Source organism: Suricata suricatta, chromosome 4 (genome assembly GCF_006229205.1).
Source record: "Suricata suricatta isolate VVHF042 chromosome 4, meerkat_22Aug2017_6uvM2_HiC, whole genome shotgun sequence".
In the NCBI taxonomy this organism is placed as follows: domain Eukaryota; kingdom Metazoa; phylum Chordata; class Mammalia; order Carnivora; family Herpestidae; genus Suricata; species Suricata suricatta.
The window spans coordinates 50,496,964-50,507,223 of record NC_043703.1 but is presented as its reverse complement, the minus strand read 5'-3'; the positions used below and the strand labels follow the sequence as shown (position 1 = coordinate 50,507,223).

At 39.9% G+C, this 10,260-nt stretch overlaps 1 protein-coding gene across 1 annotated transcript; it reads left to right on the top strand.

Moving 5' to 3' along the window:
• The first annotated feature begins 5,231 nt into the window (after positions 1–5,231).
• KBTBD7 (kelch repeat and BTB domain containing 7) lies at positions 5,232–9,988 on the top strand. The gene has a single exon (XM_029936654.1). It carries the CDS (start codon positions 5,555–5,557, stop codon positions 7,592–7,594), a length of 2,040 nt encoding a protein of 679 aa, XP_029792514.1. The 5' UTR covers positions 5,232–5,554; the 3' UTR covers positions 7,595–9,988.
• The last annotated feature ends 272 nt before the right edge of the window (positions 9,989–10,260 follow it).

Genomic DNA, 10,260 nt, shown 5'->3' with positions numbered 1-10,260 from the left:
TCAAAAGTTGGAACTATGAACCTATAAAAATCTTGGCTCCTGTTTTTTTCAAACCTCTGTATATGTACAAATCACTTGGGGATTGTGCCATAATGTGGATTTTAATTCAGAAGGTCTGGGGCCTTTCATCCTGCATTTCCACAGTTCATTTCATTTCCATGAGATCCCAGGTCATGGTGTACACTACTGACCGACAAACACCACTTGAAATAGCAAAGATCTAGGATATCTATTATTCAATGAGTACTTTCAGTTGTTATACATATTATTTTTGGACAGTTTCAATTAAACCTGTAATCCTGCTTCAGGATTACACTGAGACCAATTAGTCTCCCAAACTATGAAGATAAACTTGATATCTTTTAACTGTTAGTAGAAATATGTTAGGAATCAGCTAATAAGCCAATAATAAATCAGGTTCTTTGTAAAAAAAAAAAAATCTGGAAAGCCAAAGTTTATTGCCTCATATGCACAACACCTTTAGAATACCAAGGAATAACGACCTTATTTTAAAAATAAACTTAGAGGGGCATCTGGATGGCTCAGTTAGTTGAACTGACTTCGGCTGAGGTCATTATCTCATGGTTCGTGGATTCGAGCCCAGCATTGGGCTCTGTGCTGACAGCTCGGAGCCTGGAGCCTGCTTCACATTCTGTGTCTCCCTTTCTCTCTGGCCTTTCCTCACTCCTACTGTCTTGTCTCTCAAAAATAAATAAACATTTTAAATTTTTAAAATAAATAAATAAATAAACAAATTTGGGGGTGGCTGCATGACTCAGTGGGTTAAGTGTCAGACTTTTGAATTCAGCTCAGGTCATGATCTCAGTTCATGGGATCAAGCCCCATATTGGGCTCTATGCTTACAGCTCAGAGCCTACTTGGAATTCTATCACTCTCTCCCTGCTCCTTCCGCACTCACACATGCACTCTGTCTCTCAAAATAAATAAACTTTAAAAATTAGTTGGCTCAGTCAGCTAATTGTCTGACTTTGGCTCAGTCATAATCTCACTGTTCATGAGTTCAAACCCCACATCCAGCTCTGTGCTGACAGCTCAGAACCTAGAGACTGCTTCAGGTTCTGTCTCTCCCCCTCTTTCTCTGCCCCTCCCCTGCTTGTGCACTCTCTCAAAAATAAATAAATCAGTATTGTAAAAAAATTAATAATAAATAAACTTAGAGATATTTTCCCTCTTTTTTTGAAGTTTATTTATTTTGTTTGTTTTGATGCAAGAGTTGAGAAGAAAGAGTTGAGTCAGACGTTTAACCAACTGAGCCACCCAAGCTCCCCAACTTAAAGATATTTTTAATTGACTTTGAAATTGAATCAAGGGATCTAAAATCAACAAACTACTACAGACAGTCAAAAATTAAAAGAAACTGTCTTTAAAAGCATATTCTTGTGTTGGTGGTCAATAATGATTAGAAGGATGTGGAGGAGGGTGCTTCTGGGTTGCTGGTGATGTTTTATTTCTGAAGCTGAGTAGGGTCACATAGGTGTATTCATTTTGTGATACTTCATTGCATTTACAACTTTGATTTATTCCCTTTTCTGTCTGCGTAATATACTTCACGTTTTCAATAATATAAATATTTTTTAAGTCCATAACATTTGAAACAAAGTAGTTGCTTCTAAGTTATGTGGAATGTAAGTACTGTCCAGGACAACTCACTCATTGGGCCCTCTCCAACTGAATGAGATTGGATTCATTAAAAGCTGTCATAGTAGCCAATGACTAAATGGCAGTGCAAGTTATTTTTAGAAATAAAAGAGTGAACAGTTTGTAGACTCTTTAAAAATGAGAGTGAAAAACAACAAAAGCGCTGAGCTCAGGCACACAGGACCTGCATTAGAGGTGGTGGAGAGACAGGGGCCTGTACTTTGATGGGTGGGAAAAGATAGCAGTGGGACTGACTTACAAATGGGGCTGAAGCTTAGATTCTAAGAGGTGAATGCATACTGTGCTTTCATGGGCTTCTTTATGAAACAAAGTGTGGAAATGTTGCCATAAAGAACAAATGAGTGAAATACTTTTTATGTTATAGTGGTTGGAATGAAAACCGGGGAGAAGGGGTTCCAGAAAGCAGGGTACTCAAACACATGGAAACCAGTGTGCAGAAACAGAATGTCAAGAAGTCCATCAGGCACACAAATACACACGCGCGCACACACACATTCTCTCTGACTTTGGCACAGGTCATGATCTCACAGTTCATGCGTTCCAGCCCCGTGTTGGTCTCTGTGCTGACAGCTCAGAGACTGGAGCCTGTTTTGGATTCTCTGTCTCCCTTTCTGTCCCTCTTCAACTCATGCTGTCTCTCAAAAATAACATTGAAAAAAATTTTTAACATTTCTGAAGAACTAAAACCATGGATTATTGATAACTAAAGCGTAATTACCAGGCAAAAACAGTTCTTTTATCTTCGTGTCAAGAATATGGATTCCAGGGGCGCCTGGGTGGCTCAGTCAGTTGAGCGTCCGGCTTTGGCTCAGGTTATGATCTCACGGTTCATGGGTTCGAGCCCCACATCAGGCTCTGTGCTAACCACTAGCTCAGAGCCTGGAGCCTGCTTCAGATTCTGTGTCTCCTTCTCTCTCTGACCCTCCCCTGCTCGCACTGTCTCTCTCTGTCTCTCAAAAATAAATAGACATTAAAAAAAAAAAGAATATGGATTCCATTGTAAAGGATTATGTGAATTATAAGAAATCTTGAAGAAACACAGAAAAGAAAGGACTTTATTTTATTGCTGTTAATGAAGTTGCAGCAGGAATTTTAAAAATACTGCAATGTGGGGCACCTGGCTGGCTCAGTTGGTAGAGACTCTTGGTCTCAGAATTGTAAATTTGAGCACTGAGTTGGGTGTAGAGATTACTTAAAAGTGAAGTCTTTAAATAAGTATAGATAGATAAAATGGGTATACCAATTTATATTCCTGTGATTAGTATATAAAGGTTCCAAAGGCTCCCTAGCATCACCAACATTTAGCATTTTTTACCTTTTTAAGTTTAGCCATTCTCATGGGTATGCAGTGTTTTCTCTTGAATTTAATTTGCATACACATGAGGATGAATGACAATGACCATTGGTTTATGAATTACTTTTTTTTTTTTTTTTGCAGACTATGCCTTGCCTTTTCTTTTTCACTGCTTTTCATAGGCAAAAGCTTGTCATTTTGTTGAGGTTCATTTTATCAATTATTTTTGTGATTAGTGTTCTTTTGGTCCTAAAATCTTTGCCTATCTCAGAGTCAGAAATAGCCTTCTGTTTTTTTGGAAGCATTATAGTTTTCATTTCTCTATTTAATAATTAAGATCTATTTAGAATTAATTTGTATGTGTGGTATAAGTTAAGGGTCACGATTTTTTTTTTTTTTTAATTGTGAACAGGTTGTTTAGTACCATTTGTTGAACAGACTTTCCTTTCTCCACTGAATTGCAATGATACCAATGCTGGGTTTCTAAAATTTTAAATTCAGTTCCTCAGTTGTACTAGCCACTTTTGAAGTACCCAGGATACCCGTGGCTTCTGCCAACCTTATCAGTTAGAACAGATGAAATGCTTGCAACATCACGACATACTGTGGCAGCACTGCTCTAGAATTTTGGGCACAGTGCCTACTAAATTCTTTGGATTCTGTAAAAGGTCATCTAAACCATCTAACAAAGGGCAGATACAAGGAAGTTAGAAGTCAATCACTGAACTGATATGCAGTACCTAACATAGTCAAATTCAAAGAGACAGAAAGTAGAATGGTGGTTACCAGGGGCTTGGAAAAAGGGGGAAAGGAGAGTTTCTGTAATGGGGACAAAGCGTCAATTCTGCAAGATGAAAAGAGTTCTGGAGATAGGTGGTGGTAATGGTTGCAAAACAACATAAACGTACTGACTGACAAATGTGCTCCTAAAGGATTGTTTCAAATGGTAACTAATGCATAGTTTACCAATATAAAAATACTATAAATTGCTTTTTTTCCCCAGCTTGTTTTAGTGCAGGTGAGAAACCATCCGCATTACTAATGACCTAATTCTCTCAAATATATCAGAGGGATACTCAACAAAAGTACAGAGGAGATATTGGAGACCAGAGCCCTGGATAATTTCCAGTAAACGCTCTTTGGGTAATAGGAAAAGAGAGCAAAACAATTGTTATTCTCCTGCTATATTTATCCACTTATCACTGAAATACTAAAGATTTCATTAAGTTGTAGTAATGCATGACAAGCTAGAGGCAAAAGCAACATACTTTTAAAGTAAAACTTCTCTAAAAACCAAAACAAATCCCAATCTGTAAGCACTTGATTTTGACAATGTAACTAACAATATTGGTCAATACATATCTGAAACACTTTTGTAAAGCATAGACTGAACTATATAAATTCAAAGTATTATGGCATGTATGAATAGGAAGTTTTGAGGATTTTGTGCTTTAGTACAATAAAGGTCTGTTTAAATGTTTTATTTTAAAATTCTCATTTAAACTCCTTAATAAAGACAATTCCATAATCTTCAACTAACTTGTGGAAAGGAAATGAAAGCACTATTAGACGACTTGAAAACACTAATATTAAGAACTTTATGAAAATAATCTTGCTCCCTAGGAGGAAGTGTTGATATAATGCGATGTCAACCTACCTATTTATGTGCCTGATTTGTATTTTTGAGGCCACCTATGTGCTATTCTCTAGGACCTCATTTTTGAGACATTCTAATGAACCTCCGGATATCCTTTGGTAGTGAAAATACCGTAATAACCTTCGGAACCTTTCAAAAGAATAAGAACTGGAAGTCTTGCAGAAATAGCTCACAGTTTCAAATGTGGGTACCTCATAGTTTTAATAAATTCCAAAAGAAAAGCTAACAATGATTGAATCTTTATATTATGGGTGTTCAGCATGTTCAACAAATATTGACGCGTCCTATGTCCTATGCAATTTATCTCATTTCACTCTTCTACAATCCTATGAAAAGTCTTATCCCCACTTTATAAAGACGAAAAAGTTCTCAGAGGTAAGTCACACAACGAACACGTAAATTGAGATTTTTGCCCTGGAACTTCAAAGCCAATACACCAAACCAACAAACCCAGAGTGATTAACGCTTTCAAATTCTGTTAGCTAGAACAGTCCGCCCTAAAAAACCTCGCGATATCATTCAAACTACTACTCCCAACATGCACAGCGGCTTCTGTCCGTCCGCCTATCCCCTTGAGCCTAGATGAGGCCCCAGCATGCCTCGAGGCACGAAAGGCAACCTGGGAGTTGTGGTTCTCGTGGACGCCTACTGGTATTGCCAGCGCGGCAGTGGCGGCTTTCTGGTTTCCGTCCAGCGGTCTTGGGGCTGAGGCGGAGAAAGGGCGCGGAACTGAAAAGGGTGAGTCAGCCACTGTCTACGCGATAAAGGGAGGCGGTACCGCGGCATAGGGCTGAGTTAAGTAAGTGCGGCCCCTGCTTATTCAGGGACGCCGCGATTTAGCGCCAGCGAGAAGAGGGCGAGGAGGAGTCAGAGCCCGGTCCTTGCATCCATTCTCGCCCTCGTACCCCGCCGCCATCTCCACCATGCAGTCCCGGGAAGAAGCTCCGCGCTCACGCCGCCTGGCCAGCCCCCGCGGCGGGAGGCGGCCCAAGAGGGTTTCCAAGCCTTCTGTTTCAGCTTTTTTCACGGGCCCGGAGGAGCTGAAGGACACGGCTCATTCTGCAGCCCTGCTGGCGCAGCTGAAGTCTTTTTACGACGCGCGGCTGTTATGTGATGTGACCATCGAGGTGGTGACACCTGGCAGCGGGCCTGGCACCGGCCGCCTTTTTTCCTGCAACCGTAACGTGCTGGCTGCCGCGTGTCCCTATTTCAAGAGCATGTTCACAGGTGGCATGTACGAGAGCCACCAGGCAAATGTCACCATGCATGATGTGGATGCCGAGTCCTTCGAGGTGCTGGTCGACTACTGCTACACAGGTCGCGTGTCTCTAAGTGAGGCCAATGTGCAACGCCTTTACGCGGCCTCTGACATGTTGCAGCTCGAGTACGTGCGGGAAGCTTGTGCCTCCTTCCTAGCCCGCCGCCTTGACCTGGCCAACTGCACCGCCATCCTCAAGTTCGCTGATGCCTTCGACCATCACAAGCTGCGGTCACAGGCCCAGTCCTTCATAGCCCACAACTTCAAGCAGCTTAGCCGGATGGGTTCAGTTCGGGAGGAGAGTCTGGCAGATCTGAGCTTGGCCCAGCTGCTGGCCGTTCTGCGTCTGGATAGTCTAGACATAGAGAGTGAGCGGACAGTGTGTCACGTGGCGGTGCAGTGGTTAGAGACAGCGCCCAAGGAGCGGGGTCCCAACGCTGCAGAAGTCTTCAAGTGTGTCCGCTGGACACACTTCAGAGATGAAGATCAGGATTACCTGGAAGGGCTGCTGACCAAGCCCATTGTGAAAAAGTACTGTCTGGACCTTATTGAAGGGGCCCTGCAGATGCGATATGGTGACAAGTTGTGCAAATCCCTGGTGCCAAAGCCAGAGAGCAGCAGCAACTCTGTTGTATCTGTAGCAGAAAATCCACCTCAGAGACTGGGTATGTGTGCCAAGGAGATGGTGATCTTCTTTGGACATCCCAGAGATCCCTTTCTCTGCTATGACCCATACTCAGGGGACATTTACACAATGCCATCCCCTTTAACCAGCTTGGCTCACACTAAAACTATCACCTCCTCAGCCGTCTGTGTCTCTCCAGACCATGACATCTACCTGGCTGCCCAGCCCAGGAAAGACCTGTGGGTGTATAAGCCCGCCCAGAATAGTTGGCAGCAGCTTGCTGACCGCCTGCTGTGTCGGGAGGGCATGGATGTGGCCTACCTCAATGGCTACATCTACATTTTGGGTGGGCGAGACCCCATTACTGGGGTCAAATTGAAGGAAGTGGAATGCTACAGTGTTCAGAGAAACCAGTGGGCACTGGTGGCTCCTGTACCCCATTCCTTCTATTCCTTTGAACTAATAGTGGTTCAGAACTATCTTTATGCTGTGAATAGTAAGCGTATGCTATGCTATGATCCTAGCCACAATATGTGGCTGAACTGTGCTTCTCTTAAACGTAGTGACTTTCAGGAAGCCTGTGTCTTCAATGATGAGATCTATTGTATCTGTGACATCCCAGTCATGAAGGTCTATAACCCAGCCAGGGGAGAGTGGAGGCGGATTAGTAATATTCCCTTGGACTCAGAGACCCACAACTACCAGATTGTCAGTCATGGCCAAAAGTTGCTTCTCATCACTTCTACCACCCCTCAGTGGAAAAAAAACCGGGTGACTGTTTACGAATACGATACTAGGGAAGACCAGTGGATTAATATAGGCACCATGTTAGGTCTTTTGCAGTTTGACTCTGGTTTTATTTGCCTGTGTGCTCGTGTTTATCCTTCCTGCCTTGAACCTGGGCAGAGTTTCATCACTGAGGAAGATGATGCACGGAGTGAGTCTAGTACTGAATGGGACTTAGATGGATTCAGTGAGCTGGACTCAGAGTCAGGAAGTTCAAGTTCTTTTTCTGATGATGAAGTCTGGGTGCAAGTAGCACCTCAGCGAAATGCACAGGATCAGCAGGGTTCATTGTAAATATTTCGAAGCACTAATACGTTTCTACTCCTATGGAATGTATCTTTAAAAAATATTCTTTCCTTTTTCAAAATAAAATGTTGATTAGGACTGCAGATTCGGTTTAGAAAGGGTTATGTTGGAATTATTAATGTAATGTTACAAAATTTTAACAGTCCACCAAATCAACCTATATAATTACTGTGCTAAAAATTGAGATTAAACTATGCCAGAAAACAAACTAGATAGATGATTAGAATGCTTCGTGGTTTTTTTCATTGTTCAAGTATTTGTTGCACCAATGGTTTGTTTTGGTTAGTTATGCTGTTTAAATTTTAATGATCTACCTTAGTCTTCTGTTAACTTCATAATTCTACGTAGTGCTGCAAGGAATTTAACTTTTTAATTTTCATAGTATAAAATTGGAGTAGAAGTTGTTCGTAGGGAGTTGAAGGCTTATATATTCTTTCAGAGTAATGAAAACAGTAGATTTCCCAAGTTTTGGACTAGCCAGTTTTTAATATTATAATATAGTTTGTTAAATTTGGTTTTGTTTTCTCCCCGATTCAAAGAAAAAAAATTGGATATATATATAGAGGTTCTAAAAAAGGGATTTCATTTTGATAATGTGCAGAATTGTCTTAAGAGTTCAGAAAAGAAAAAAAACAGGATTCCACTGCTTTAAAAGAAATTTCATTTTTAATTTTGGAATATAAAATGTGTATTTTCTAAAAGTGACCATTTTTTCTATCTTAAAAAATATCCATTCTAGTAATGTCACCAATCATTTAAACACCCTTCTAAACCAAAAAAAGAATGAAAGAAAGAAAGAAAGGCAACTTGCTTTGTAAGATCATATTTTTAATCTATCCCTGATACATGCTTCATTGAATCAAAGGAACAGTCCTTTTGTTCACTGGACATATGCTTGAGTAATGTAAATTTTTACCCATTGGTCATGCCTAGTCTTAAAAAAAGTTTATATGCTTTCCTAAACTATTTTGGCTGTATAGTTTTGGTGTTCATCTTAGAGGATTCTTCAGGAGGAAGTGATTTACTCTTTACTGTTCTTGTGAGGCAATACTGGTTTTGAAAATACGTTTAAGCTAAAAAGAGTGTTTTATTGAGATCAGTAGTTACTGTGTCTATCAACTATAAAATCAAGTGCCCGCAGAAAACTTTAAAACTGTAAGCTGTGTATGGAGTTGTTGTTTTGAGTAGCATTGAAATGTTCTGTCCAGTTTTGTAAGTCACTGTATATGATTATCAGCTCGAAGGTATTTTTGTATTATTAAGTTGACAGTTAAAGACCATAAGTGGGTGATGGCATTTGGGGCCAATAGTGAAAGTACGTTTCCTCTAAATATTTCCTGAGCAGTTCTGTACATGGTTATTTTATTAGGGTATTTCTCTGTGAACCATGCTCCAGTCTTTGTTTTTTGTCTTTTGTTTGTTTTTGTATCACCATAAGTAAGGGAAAATCCAGAAATAGAGACTAAATCACACAAAATTGATATTGTTAAGTACAACGAAATATAGGTGCTTCCATTTTGAGGGTCTCTTAATACATATGATTGTCAAAATACATATCCATGATAAACGATGTACATAATATAGATGCTTATATATAGCCCATAAATTTTTCTATACCGACTTAGACTCCTCTTTCTGCATCTTTGTTCAACATGTTAGTTCCTCTTTTGTTTATTCTCTAGTAATGGAATGCTAACATTTTTTTACACCATGGCACAGTACCAAGAAGTGTGCTCCAGGATAGGGAACTGAATTTTGAATGAAAAAAGAGAGGGAAAGAGAAAAGGATTTAAAAAAACAAGCACACAGATGTTTTCTCAGCCATTTTCACTGGGCATCTGAAGAGTCCATAAGACACTCCTGTTTAACATTATTTCTAGTGAAATAAGATTCTTGCTCTAGCAATATGTTCCTAAGAATGTTTTCCCTCAAAACAGCAAACATGCTTCAGTGGACTAAGGCTACTTTTTGTTCTTTTTGATATCAGGGATGTTGTTATAAGCACTGGTCTCAGCTTAGAAAGCTGTTTATTAATAGTGTTATTTTTTGGCCAACTTTTCTTTACCAGGAACTTCTTTTATATAGCTTTTTGTTTTGTAAGGTTGAAGTCAGACAGTGCTGATCTCAACCAAATTGTCCATCTGCAGAATTAAGGTGTGCAACTAACTGATAAAAGACAAATGCTGCAGTTTGTCATTTTCATCCTTTGAGTTAAGTATAAGCTAATGAGCAGTAATATCGTGGTTTACAAAGAAGTTTTTGGGGGGAAGAATTTTGGTTTCATGATATATTTGTGAATAGGGAATAGATGTTATCCATTATTTTATAGATAACTGATTTGTATGTGCTTAGTTACAAATAAAAATGGCACTAGAATCCAGACCTTCTGAACTCTTAATTCAGTGTCTCTAATCAACGTAGAAGACCCTTGCTTGTGGTGGGAGTGACACAGCTAGCCGTGCTGACGTCCCTTCTTGGGAAAGCAACTTTGTTTCCGTTTTACAATGAATTGACACGTTTTTTGGCAAATGGCTCAATAAAATATTGTTTGCAGGAGCTATTCTTTGTAAGATTTAGAAGGATCTTAAGTATTTTTTTTTGTATCTTTATGTCTGAAAAGCTCAGAGAATCCAAGTTATTTCACATACTATCAA